A 14,684-nucleotide genomic window follows, 5' to 3' on the forward strand; every position below is an offset into this window, starting at 1 on the left:
AATATCGTTAACATAAAATATCTCACGGATTTTCCGTAACAATGTCAAATTCTATACGAATAAATCGCCGGTTTTAGTTATAGCATTCATATGTATATGAATATAAATAATGATAGACAGTTAATCGCTTGAGGAATTTTGTCAGAAATTTTGATCTACAATTCTAGTAATGCATCAATATGTTTAATTTTACCCATCTATCTATTTAAGTTTTTAATTTATCTTTTTCGTAAGAAAATAGACCAAGGAACAGATTTTCCATAGACGAATTTCTCCTAGGGTTTGAAACAAAGCTGGAATTTTAATAAAACGTCCATGATTGTAATCCTAAGACTGTAGCTAGATTTTGTTTCTGTGGTTCGGATCGGAAGATGAAATTCCAAAATGCTATTTTTCTTATTCAAACTGGTTTCAAATGTATAAATGTATTTCAAATGTACAAAGTATAAAACGGCAAGCAGAAATGGTCTGTCCGAAAGGTTCTCATATATTTACTTATAAAAGTGTTTGTCAGATAGATGTTCAACCCTTTAATGGATTCAATTCTAGATTAAATCATGATCTTCATTTTAGATATTTAAACAGCGAATTCAATATCTTTATCTTTGTTACACTTTTGATTAACGAGTTTACAGACCGACAGACGGTCAATCCCTTGACAGATTTGGATTCCTTAAATTTTGATGAGGACCTACATTTTAGATGCTGAAACTGTGTGGCGAATTTCATATACATAAGAGGCTGCGATTTCGAGTTATTTCTTTTGCATGAATGCAGAAGAACAGATGGATAATCAATCACTTCACGGTTTAAAATTTGATTGAGCTTTACACATTAGATATTGAATCTGTGCAATTATATTCATTTGTCTCTCACCGTAATGATCAGATTTTTGGATGAATTTTGCTCGGTCAAAATTCGACAAATATTTACAAATTTGATGTAATAAAATAATAATAAAAAATATATACTTTTATCTCTAAGCATTTAAGAATTCAGACAAAAATAATGATAGGAATAATTCCAAAAAGGATTTCTTTTTTATTCAAAGAAGTCTTCATTTCTTCCACTTTTTTTTTTATCATATGAGAATATGATTTTGTTTTGTAAGCTTTTGAAGTCTCAAAATGCATGGACAGAAAATTGGCGAATTATCGCTTTTGAGATATCAATTTTTCGCTTTAGGGTTATTAAAAAATGATAAAGAGGGTTATTAAATTTGGCGACTTATCGCCAACATACAATTATAACTTATATCGTCAAGATACAGCTGCAACTTATATCTATATTTCAATTTTTCTAGCTCACAAAAGAGTTTTGGAGCTCAAACGATTTTGAGATGAAAAAAAATATATATGTACCATTTTTAAAGGTTGACGATTGCGCAATACAATAGTCACGTAATCATTCCAAACCAATTTAAACTGGGTTTTTGCAGAAAGAAAAAATCTGGCCTCGAGAAAAAATTTTGGAGCTCGAACGATTTTGAGATGAAAAGGAACCATCGTTTTCCAAATATCGGCGCATGCGTTGTAAAATAGCCATGTGATTGTTTTCAACGGTTTAAACTGGTTTTTCAAAAAAAAAAAAAAAAAAAAAAATCGCGCGAGAACAAATTTTTAGAACTCGTTTCTTTTTGAAATGGTGAAGAACCATCGCTTTTATAAATGTTGGCAATTGCGAAATATGCACCATGGGAGAACATAATGTTTTTCTGTCGGATAGATACCACGTGACTTTAAAAAAAATAATGTTCTCACATGATAACTTAAAATTGGCAATAGTAAATTTCACTTTTTTTCATTCCCCCCCCCCTCATGCGCTTGAAATTTGAATTTTAAAAAAATTAGTGAAGATTCTTGATAAATAAAAATTAATCAAGTATTATTGCATTGTGAGTGTTTTAAATAAATACGATTAGAAGATTTCTACAAGAACCTTTATAAGCCTTTTATTATAAGAAAAATAGTCGAAGTCTTATGTTTTGATGTTTTATTTTTAACTAAAATTAATTAAAAGTTATTTTTTATATGTTACTTAAAACTTTCCTACATTAAGGAAAAAAAATCCTCTATTTATTTTTATTGACAAATAAATAAATTATTCAAACTCAATTAGGAAAGATATGATTTGGTTTTTATCAAAAGGTAGGGAATTAGATTACAATTTACCACGGATATAATTTTTACTATGTATAAGAGATACTAAACTGGGATTTGACTAAAAGTAACTTGAATTTTATTTTTTGGTCAATTTGATGAATTTGAAGATTTTATTGTGATTTCATGCATTTTGATGGGTGTTTTTTTTTTGTTGTTGTTTGTTTTAAAGGTGTTTTTTCCCTAATCCATGTTTATTTAACAGGTGAACAAAGTGGATGGAAATTTATTGATCAAAACAACTGGGCACGGCATTGTTTCTTTAGAAGGTAAATTGCGATATAATGTAATTACTCCTAAAGAAAAAATGTGCAAGGTAATTATTGGTTTTTGTTTAACATTTTGGAAAGAAGAAATTTTATGTTCTAATTTTCACTTTCTTTGTTATATATGTAAGAATTATGAATGATTTCATAGCAGTGTGTTCCTAGTGGCAATATAACAGTGATTAGGATTTTAAGGACTCAATTACTACTTAATGGGCAGAATTTAAATAAATTTTATTCTATAAAAGAGGCACTAACAATTAAACATTTCGAGAATGCATTCATTATAGGAGAAATTATAATGTACACCTGTATAAACATAAAAGGTATAAAGATTTTTATTTACAAAATGATAATTTATTAAAATATTCATTTTCGACAGATAAAAATTAGATAAATAAATATGGATCCAAAATTTTGAGTGAAACAAAAATTGTAAAAACAGGAGGCACAGAAAATGTGATATGTACAATATCCATAATTAAATTATCCAATTTCAAATCAGCCTACATGCAAAGCCAGTCATCCGAAATTCACAAAATTTAACAAAGGACTTCATGGAAGGATCGAAATTGGTTTCAATAAGGAAACAAAATCAGATTGTGATCACCAGGTAGCGTTATACCAAGTGCACTTTTCTTAAATATGTAAATGTGTTTGACAACACGCAGTGACTGCTATATAAGAAAAGAAACATTTTCGGAAATCTTATTTTCCATGTGATTGCTATCTCTGCAATTCCCGGACATCCATCCATGCGATGTTTGGTATAAGGGCATCTGAAACGTTTGATGAGGAATGACAATCCAAGAACTTTATTTGATCTCAACAACATCATTTCACTTCTTGCACAGAACATTTTCAGGAACACATTTTGAACCGTTATAGAATATGTTATCTTACGAGTCCATATGGTAGGTTTCCTTAAATATGGATAACATGTGGATAAAGTTGTGTTGTAATGTCTTGTGTTTCCTTGTTTGTTCAAACACATTTTATTGCAATACAAATTGTTAAAATTGTACAAATGTATAAAAATCGTATTAATTGTGAAGCTTCTCTGTGTGCCTTCTAGTGTTGCTGCAATTAAAAGTGTATTTTCAAACCAGCGGGAGCAGCCTTCCTAAAACTTTCTCATGTACCCTCTAATACGTATCGTTACGGATTTCCCTTTATCACTATCAATCCGTCGGGTTCGTTTACTTGTGTGTATTTAGCGGTTGTGTATGGTATGAAGATAACACAACACAATGATCAATCCTTTCAGTAGACGAACACACAACACGTTTATTGACACTACGACACACAGGACAGCACAAAGGAGACAACTATATACATCATAGAGAAGAGAATTATCTTCACACTGCAGACGTGCACACTGCAGCACACAACAAGACTCTACTGCAGACAGTACGGCACAGCTTAGTTCAGCACTAGCTTGACCCCGTCGCAGCTCTGCTAATCTCTGGAAGACCCGTTGTTTACAGTCGATTCCGACTACTACTCCGGCAGCTGCATACGGCCTCCTTTTATAGGTCTCAGGAGGCGGGGCTAGAAGCCTCTCAACCAATCAGGAACTTTCGAGGCGTATTTCGGTTCCCAATGGACGGTACGGGAAAATTCTCGATGTTTCGGGTATAATGTATTTTGGCGCCAAAGTTGCCAAATGGCTCCAAGTTTGTCGCCAAGCTCTCCGAGGCGACACCCGGACTCCTTCCAATACAGATGACTGTAAAACAGTCTTTCTGATGATGGAACCAACTATGCTGGGAAGCAGCATCACAGATTCGTAACAGTATGTTATTCTCCTCACCTTCCCCATAAATTTTAAACCTTGATTCATGCCACGAATGCCATTGGCGAATAATAATTACGAAATATTGAACTTTTGTGTGAATTTAATGTTTTCACTGAATCGATCATATGGTTATTGGCGATTTGTTGGCGGTAAACAGTTGGCATGCAGTTAATAGTACCCATAAAACGAATTTGTGTTTTAGACACGTTTTTCCCAATCGATTGAAATAACAATTTGACACAAAACTGCAATTGTATTCACAAGGTCATATAACAAATTTGATATACTTTACAAGTCTTTATGTTTTCTAGATATCACATTTATATGCATGTGAAAACACAGATCAACAGGAAATCTCAAAGTATGAGAAACTATTCCTTGATTCTATTCTAAATTTGATAGGAATGTACATTTTAGATGCTAAATCTTTACATCAATTTTTAATCTATCTAATTCTCTTGGTTTTGTATTTGTCGTATTAATTTATATTGGGACAAATGGACAGAGAGATTACCTCTGAATGATTTCGCTCTGAATGAATATTGATGGAAATCTACAAATTGGTGTAAAGACCTTATACCAAATTTATTGAAAGACATTATTTAGACGTTTCTCTTTAATTTAAAACAAGAGCAATTTAAATGTTTTAATTCGTTTATTTTTAATTATATTTTTCGTGATCGAAGAGTTTTTCACTGGTAGCAGATCCGCTGGAAGAAATGTTGCTTCTTCACAGATTTGGCAAATTATCAAGTTAAAAAAAGAAGAATCATTAAAATTATTTTTTATAGTTCTGTTTTTTTTTTATGTTTAGCGCATCGTCATTTTCAATTACTTGTTTTGATTTTTTTTGTCATCTATGCAAATAACAAAGAAAAATAATATAGAAGAAAATAAAGAAATGCTAAAGTGGCAATTTTTTATTATTATTATTATTTACTTTTTTTTTCCTTCATAACTTTAATTTTTTGCTCCACGGACAAAACCACGTTTATTCTTACAATACTGCTATAATTTAATTGTGTGAACGTTAATTGAAAAGATTTTTATTATTGTTTAAAATGATGCATGGTATGAAAGAAAGATGATATAATACCTTTTTAAAAAATATATCTTGTAAACGTGTAAAAGGGTTAAAGAAATTTCTGCAGTACGAAATGGAAATTTTTTTCAATTCAAAAAAAAGAAATCTCCTTTTTCTTAATTTGGATCAATCTCTACAATGAATTCAAACAGTTCCTATCCTTTGGCTTCATTTTCATCTGTAACAAACATATAACGAAAATGAATTAAATTCCAGCAGAGGGGAAATTAAATCGGGAAAGTCATGAAAATCCCTTTATGAAAACTATGTTCTTCAATTTCACACTCCAAAAGAGTGTTCTATAATATGATGTTTTAATTTACCACTTCATCTCATTTAAATTCTATTCTAGTTTAAAAGAATTCTCGGTTTAGGATCTCTTGAAACCAAGTTTGTCATTTTTTAATAGGGTTCGATATAGTTTATTCTGACTTGGACTGTTTTCTTCCCTTAATAGTTCGACTTGTCTGTCAATGTATCTGAATTAGAAATGGATACAGAAGACGATGACCTTATTTCGAAAATAGACCCTAGAAGCAGACCTCGACAGATACCCATCCTTGGGGACGGATTACATTTAAAAGGTCAGAATTTATAAGTATGGTTCAGAAAGCAATATCTTTTAGCTCAACAAATAGATGGAGACATTAAATTCATTTCTGTGTTATTTTCCATAAATGAGCATTAGGTAAAAGTAATCAGATGATATTTCAATCAACTTGCATGCTAAAGCAATTGAAAACTCGCGGCCATAGAGAAAATTCAGCCAAATGACAAGTAAATGAGCAGTGAGCATTTTGTGTGTAAAAAATATTTTTTTACTGGTAGGATTCATTCAGAACTATGTGAACTATCTAAACAAATGTTGATCTAATGACATTTCATTTACAGTGTTCACCCGCTCACCCTTCAACACGCTAAAGACATTTTGAGCAGCTGTACTGAGATACTTTTCAGTTACAGTGTTCACCCGCTCACCCTTCAACACGCTAAAGACATTTTGAGCAGCTGTACTGAGATACTTTTCAGTTACAGTGTTCACCCGCTCACCCTTCAACACGCTAAAGACATTTTGAGAAGCTGTACTGAGATACTTTTCAGTTACAGTGTTCACCCGCTCACCCTTCAACACGCTAAAGACATTTTGAGCAGCTGTACTGAGATACTTTTCAGTTACAGTGTTCACCCGCTCACCCTTCAACACGCTAAAGACATTTTGAGCAGCTGTACTGAGATACTTTTCAGTTACAGTGTTCACCCGCTCACCCTTCAACACGCTAAAGACATTTTGAGCAGCTGTACTGAGATACTTTTCAGTTACAGTGTTCACCCGCTCACCCTTCAACACGCTAAAGACATTTTGAGCAGCTGTACTGAGATACTTTTCAGTTACAGTGTTCACCCGCTCACCCTTCAACACGCTAAAGACATTTTGAGCAGCTGTACTGAGATACTTTTCAGTTACAGTGTTCACCCGCTCACCCTTCAACACGCTAAAGACATTTTGAGCAGCTGTACTGAGATACTTTTCAGTTACAGTGTTCACCCGCTCACCCTTCAACACGCTAAAGACATTTTGAGCAGCTGTACTGAGATACTTTTCAGTTACAGTGTTCACCCGCTCACCCTTCAACACGCTAAAGACATTTTGAGCAGCTGTACTGAGATACTTTTCAGTTACAGTGTTCACCCGCTCACCCTTCAACACGCTAAAGACATTTTGAGCAGCTGTACTGAGATACTTTTCAGTTACAGTGTTCACCCGCTCACCCTTCAACACGCTAAAGACATTTTGAGCAGCTGTACTGAGATACTTTTCAGTTACAGTGTTCACCCGCTCACCCTTCAACACGCTAAAGACATTTTGAGCAGCTGTACTGAGATACTTTTCAGTTACAGTGTTCACCCGCTCACCCTTCAACACGCTAAAGACATTTTGAGCAGCTGTACTGAGATACTTTTCAGTTACAGTGTTCACCCGCTCACCCTTCAACACGCTAAAGACATTTTGAGCAGCTGTACTGAGATACTTTTCAGTTACAGTGTTCACCCGCTCACCCTTCAACACGCTAAAGACATTTTGAGCAGCTGTACTGAGATACTTTTCAGTTACAGTGTTCACCCGCTCACCCTTCAACACGCTAAAGACATTTTGAGCAGCTGTACTGAGATACTTTTCAGTTACAGTGTTCACCCGCTCACCCTTCAACACGCTAAAGACATTTTGAGCAGCTGTACTGAGATACTTTTCAGTTACAGTGTTCACCCGCTCACCCTTCAACACGCTAAAGACATTTTGAGCAGCTGTACTGAGATACTTTTCAGTTACAGTGTTCACCCGCTCACCCTTCAACACGCTAAAGACATTTTGAGCAGCTGTACTGAGATACTTTTCAGTTACAGTGTTCACCCGCTCACCCTTCAACACGCTAAAGACATTTTGAGCAGCTGTACTGAGATACTTTTCAGTTACAGTGTTCACCCGCTCACCCTTCAACACGCTAAAGACATTTTGAGCAGCTGTACTGAGATACTTTTCAGTTACAGTGTTCACCCGCTCACCCTTCAACACGCTAAAGACATTTTGAGCAGCTGTACTGAGATACTTTTCAGTTACAGTGTTCACCCGCTCACCCTTCAACACGCTAAAGACATTTTGAGCAGCTGTACTGAGATACTTTTCAGTTACAGTGTTCACCCGCTCACCCTTCAACACGCTAAAGACATTTTGAGCAGCTGTACTGAGATACTTTTCAGTTACAGTGTTCACCCGCTCACCCTTCAACACGCTAAAGACATTTTGAGCAGCTGTACTGAGATACTTTTCAGTTACAGTGTTCACCCGCTCACCCTTCAACACGCTAAAGACATTTTGAGCAGCTGTACTGAGATACTTTTCAGTTACAGTGTTCACCCGCTCACCCTTCAACACGCTAAAGACATTTTGAGCAGCTGTACTGAGATACTTTTCAGTTACAGTGTTCACCCGCTCACCCTTCAACACGCTAAAGACATTTTGAGCAACTGTACTGAGATACTTTTCAGTTACAGTGTTCACCCGCTCACCCTTCAACACGCTAAAGACATTTTGAGCAGCTGTACTGAGATACTTTTCAGTTACAGTGTTCACCCGCTCACCCTTCAACACGCTAAAGACATTTTGAGCAGCTGTACTGAGATACTTTTCAGTTACAGTGTTCACCCGCTCACCCTTCAACACGCTAAAGACATTTTGAGCAGCTGTACTGAGATACTTTTCAGTTACAGTGTTCACCCGCTCACCCTTCAACACGCTAAAGACATTTTGAGCAGCTGTACTGAGATACTTTTCAGTTACAGTGTTCACCCGCTCACCCTTCAACACGCTAAAGACATTTTGAGCAGCTGTACGGAGATACTTTTAGTCATTCCTCCAAAAGTCCAGATGTGACTAATTACGTATAAAAGAGGTTACGGGAAAATTTTTAAAACATAATAAAACTTTCTGTTTTTTCTCTGTCCTTATTGACAGTTTTCCCGTAGCGTTCACACGAAGTCAACTATTACGGGCAATGGAAGGTCACGCGTACCTCAGAAAGATCACATGACCACAATGGGACAAAGACATATAGCGTTATTGTCCTACTGGGGTCAAATGATCTTTCAGAGGTAGGCATGATCTCCTATTGAGTGCAATAGTTGGCTTCCTGTGACCATTGTTTTAGTCCCTCCAGCACTAGTTATTTTCCTGTAGCATATACCATTGCAACGAAACTCATGGTTTTTTACTAGATCACATTCCAATAAAAAAAGAAAGTGCTGTCATTTGAAATTTTTTCACTGTAATCATAACTATTTCATTTTAATTCTTGTTTTTCAAAACAAACAAAACTTCTTGTTAAACAAAACTTCTTTCTCGGTATAACTAGAGATTCTTATACCGGAACAGTTTTTGATAATCAACTTGCATTATTTGAAAGATAATACTCCCTTGAAAATATGTTTCATATAGCATGTTCATTAAAAATCGATAAGCAGTTAAATGGATATCTATTTCCAAATTTAACTCATTGTTGATATTGTGAATTACCAGATTCGGTTGATAACGAATTTTTAATAAATGTTCTGCTTGAACTAATATTTAAGTTCTCGAATATCATTCTTATTCAATATCAGCGGGTTTTAAAGAAAAATAAATGATCATCAAATAAATAACGTAAAAAATATTCCTTAAGAACTTATTCAGTAGTTTTTCCCCCATTTAGACCATGTTCCATGGAATGGAAATAGATTTTCACGTCCAAAATACTGTTACAGAATACAGTTAACGAAGATTTTTATCTGCAATTGCCTAAAATCCTCCAGCTCTCAATAAGAAAAGTCTGAAAAAGATGACGAGAAATAGTTATAATTAGTTTTAGAAATAATTGAAAGAAATACTGCAACTCTACAGCTTTAATTGCAGATCCATTATTGAATACTTACAACAAACGTGCTTTTGTTAATTCTTTAAATATCAAAAACTTGTTTCAATTTCTATGCTAACTAATCTTTATACATTTTTTAAAGGAGCTAAAAGATCCAAGAGAAAAGCTGTATTTGAAGATAGTGAACTCATAATGAACGTGTCGATATGTGTCAGGTATTTGATTGGTTTTTTTTTTATATATATATATTTGAATCAACAATTATGCATACCTTATTCTTCAAACGGCTTGTTTTAACTTGATTAGTTATGATTTTTTTTTTCCAATTTATATCTAAATAACGAAAGAAGTGCATTCAATGCAAACAATAACCAGTTTATATCTCAGTGCAAATCAATATTTTAATATACTGTTACGAAATTTCCGGATTCGTTTGGATAGTGGAAGTTATATGGTGTGGAGAACGCTCAATCAACGTTTAATTACACGAAGACACACAGGACAGCACAAAGACGACAACTATATACAGCACAGAGAAGACAATTATCTTCAGCCGAGACGTGCACACAAGACTCTACTGTAGACAGTAGCGCACAGCTTAGTTCAGCCCTAGCTTGACTCCGTCGTTGCTCTGCTAATCTCTGGAAAACTCGTTCTTTACCGTCGATTCCGACTACTACCACGGCAGCTACAGACTCCCTCCTTTTATAGGTCTCAGGAGGCGGGGCTAGGAGAATCTCAACCAATCGGGAACTTTCGAGGCGTATCTCGGTTCCTAATGGAAGGATCGGGAAAATTCTCGATGTTTCGGGTGTAATCTATTTTGTCGCCAAATTCGCCAAATGGCCGCCAAGTTTGTCGCCAAGCTCTGGGACCTCCGACGTGACACCCGAATTCCGTCCAATACAGACGACTGTAAAACAGTCTTTCTGATGATGGAACCAACTATGCTAGGAAGCAGTATCACAGATTCGTAACATTATGAATCTAGATGGTAAAATTTTTTTTACTTCCACTTTGTAGATATTTGGGAAATAAAACTACCGGAATGACAATCGTTGAAATTGGAATATTTTCTGGATTTCATCTTGATGAAGAAGACCTTAGAAAAGTAAGAATTTTCACTTCTAATAAAACCACCCTTTCTCTGCGAATCCAGTCCAACCCGGCAGGGAAAATTTCATACTAATGGGCCATTTTGGTGTTGGTTTCAGTTTCAAACGAAATGTGCAGGATATAAAGCAAATTATCATCAAGGATATCCTCACTGGACTTCCTACATTTCTCGATTAAAAGAAAAGCCCTCCCCCCCCCCAAAAAAAAGCGCATTGATATGGAACTTTCATGGTCGGTTTGGGCCGGATTAGTAATGAGAGGGTTAAAGATTACATTATGATATTTTTATTTTTGCATCGGGTGAAACGAAATGACAGCACACATTCAATTTATCTTGATCGCGAAAACTGAACTCTTTCTCAATGATGATGCCGTGTCTTCTGAGGGTAAAGACCCTTGAGCACTCGAGGGCAGAAGTCTGATTTCTAGCTCATATGAAGATGAAACTCACACATTAGCTTGCACAACCCCTTTTTACAGGGGGGCACATTCACACACCTCACATATAGAACACAGACGAAGAACAACCATGCCCAAACCAGGATTCGAACCCGGGACGCCCAGATCACGGGGAAGATGTGCTACCCCTATGCAAGGACGCCGGCCTTCTCAATGATAATCGATTCTTTAAAATTATCGAATTTCATAGTTTATTAAAATTGAAAAAAAAACGAAAAAATAATTACATTTTTTTAAAAATATGAATTCATTTAAAATCCTGTTGGCCACCTGGAAGACAAAAGTAGATTTCGTTCGTTAGGATGTAAGAAGAAAATTTCTACCACTTCTCCATTATTTCCTCTACTGAAATCATAAAGACAGGCTCATATCAGGTTCAAAAAGACTGAAAAATTACGATTGATGATAGCTTTCATGTATATAGGCTTAAAAATCACTCAATATCAGAAGTTGGAACTCGCCTTTTAATCCGTACTTCAAAGTAACTGCAGCCACCAAAATAGATACAAAAGTTGCTAGCAATGATAAAACGATCATTCACTCTCAATTGAATCCTTCTTCGATTTTCCATCATGTCGGAAAAAATTTACTTCCTGCTCCTATCATTTCTGCCATCTTTGAACTGGAACTTGACCGATATTTTCTTTCTCCTAATAACATTTTATTTGCCAGTACAAAAATCACTCAAAACTAGTTTGGTTATTGCTTCCTCAAGATAAAATGGACCCATTGTTGTATGTATACATTCCCATTCCATCAACTACCATGAACATCCATCTTAAACTCTTTTTTGTCCAGAATTAAAGGTTCGAAACTTGCTTTAAAATTGGAAAATTCTTTCTGCATGTAGCATTTTAACTTCAGTTTCGTTTTTTAAGAAAACTTGAGAACTTATTAGTATCTACTTTTCTTATTATTGTGCATTTACTATTATCCCATTTATCGAGATTAATGTAGAATTCCTGTTGGTGGAAATCTTCTTAACTTGGTTTCATAATAGCCATAATGTGACTAAAACGGTTGAAGATTTCCAGTATGTTGGATCTCTCTTATGTTTTGGGGGGAGGGGCGCTATTTTGCAGTGACTTATTTCTTGCACCTATTTTTTAGGTTAGAGTAGGCTTTGCTTTCCTGATTATTATGCCCATAAACATAGAATCAAATATCATCAAATTCGTTTTGGCTTTCAACAATTTCTTAATAATAATTCAATAATTAAAGGAAACTATTATACCTGAGATCACTTTTTCTATTATACGGATATGAACTAACAGTTTACTTTTTTTAAAATTTAGTTAAATATATCCTATTTTACATAACATATGTCTCAATGTACACGTAGTAAGATAAGGAAAGCTACTTTTAAAAATATAAGGATTTCAATTTCATGCTAATTGATTCATAATACGAGATGTAGTTCTATCTTTGATCCCACCCTCATGCTGTATGTATCATCCTACTCTTATTTGTACTGCTTGCCCTTCTTTCTTATTCATACTGGTATTGTAATGTAACATAGTTTGAAAGAAGGTATCAACAATGATAGATTTTAAAACGGTTATTCTTGGTAAATTTTCTTTTCTGGTTTTTCATTGGTTAAGGACGAAACGTGCCTTGAAATAAATAGTCTCAACCATTCTTCTCCAACTGTTTTTTTTATTATTATTCCATATGATTTGTTGATTTTTATTTATGGCAACTGCATACTTTTCATTTATTCCTTTATCCATTTATTGATACTTAACCTTCGCTACTTTGTCAACAAACTCCACTAAATAAAGTTTTTTCTTTTTTTTTTTTTTTAAATTTATTTTCAGAAAATATATTTATAGTTTCTATCTTACCGAGCAACTTACCTGAACGTTTTTTTTCCCAGATTTCTGAAAGACCATCAAATGACAAACTAAGTAGTGCATTTAGCAATAACTGGCACGATACTCAGATTTATATTTTCTTTTAGAACACGCAATTTTATTTGCTATTTTTATAGTTAAAGGAATGATATTTTTACGTTTTTTCTTCTTTCTCTCTGTGGTGTAGTGATCGTAGCGCCATCTTTCATTCATGTCATTCTAAAGCGCTACCTATCTACTTTCCCTAATACAATCTATGTTAATACTTCGCCCGGGGAATCCCCGTTCTATGTATACGTGCGCTAAGCAGTGATGTTCCTATATTTGTTAGTGAAATAAAGAATTTATTTTTTTAATAGCGATGAAGTGCTTTATACAACACTCTACATGAACATTACCACAGTGGCATTGAGCTACAACTTGAAAAAGAGCATAAAAACTAACATCATATATCTCGGAATTGTGATTCAAAATACAGAATGTGTTTGTGATCTATTGTGCATTATGTGACGTTTACATTTCTAATCCATAGGATAGGTTATATTCAAACGTGTAAAAACTGTAGTTTTGCTCTCCAAATCATATAGATCCTACTGGAATACAAAATAAATTCTTACTTTGCTTTTTATCTAAAGATAGCAACTTCGCAGTTGCACTCATGAACATGACCTGACTGATAAGCAACAACAGGTTTCTGCTAAGCATTACCGTGTATATATTAAGACAGATCAAGTTTTCTCTTCATTATGATAACGCGTACCAAGGTAGGGATTGGTGAAATCAAACCACACAGTGTTGTCTACGATCTGCAGCGGCCAAACAGGCGATAAATGACTGTTTGTTTCGCCAGTTGGCGATAAGCATCAATCATACCAATGGAGATGAACTTTGCTCTCCAACGGATACGAGTGATTCACTTCCTGCCTTCCCCGGCTTGCGCCGAACTTCTGCCTCGTGCTGGTCGAGGGAATTACGGTCAATGTATCATGTTCTATATTTGTTAATTTAATTTGTAATTAAAATTAATTTTTGTTATTTACATGGCTGGCAGTTTTCATTAAGTAAAAATGTTTTAATACTTTAATTTAAAGTAAATTTGGCAATGCGTGTTAAACCACGCACCAAAGATCATTCAATTAAAGAGAACATTGGAGGTGATTATCAATGATTCAAAGTAAAAACAAAAAATTGAAATCTGCTATCACAAATTTCAAGTTATCTTGTAAGAACATTATTATTTTTAAGTCATTGTTTGTATTAATTAATGTAAGTCATTAACCAGTTTAAACCGGTTTGAAATAATCACGAGACTGTCAGATTACGCATGCGTCGATATTTAGAAAACGATATTTTTTATCATCATCTCAAAACTATTCAAGATCCAAATTTTTATCTCAAAGCCTCTTTCTTTTCTTGAAAATCCGATTCAAATTTGATTTGAATGATCACATAACTACTGTCTTGCGCAATCGTCAACTTTTAGAATAGCGATGTTTTATTTTTCCCCATTTTAAAATCATTCGAGCTCCAAATTTTTTTTTTG

The 14,684-nt window shown here is 34.5% G+C and overlaps 1 protein-coding gene across 2 annotated transcripts in view; it reads left to right on the plus strand.

Moving 5' to 3' along the window:
• LOC129987888 (complement C3-like) overlaps positions 1–14,684 on the plus strand; it is a 46,337-nt gene that overhangs the window by 13,582 nt on the left and 18,071 nt on the right. For both annotated transcript variants that reach the window (XM_056095869.1, XM_056095868.1), the window contains 4 exons: positions 2,365–2,475; positions 5,765–5,891; positions 9,856–9,928; positions 10,737–10,824. In XM_056095869.1, coding sequence (XP_055951844.1) covers positions 2,365–2,475; positions 5,765–5,891; positions 9,856–9,928; positions 10,737–10,824 — 399 coding nt within the window. The remainder of the gene's footprint in view (positions 1–2,364; positions 2,476–5,764; positions 5,892–9,855; positions 9,929–10,736; positions 10,825–14,684) is intronic.

Source organism: Argiope bruennichi, chromosome 10, assembly GCF_947563725.1.
Source record: "Argiope bruennichi chromosome 10, qqArgBrue1.1, whole genome shotgun sequence".
Classification (NCBI taxonomy): domain Eukaryota; kingdom Metazoa; phylum Arthropoda; class Arachnida; order Araneae; family Araneidae; genus Argiope; species Argiope bruennichi.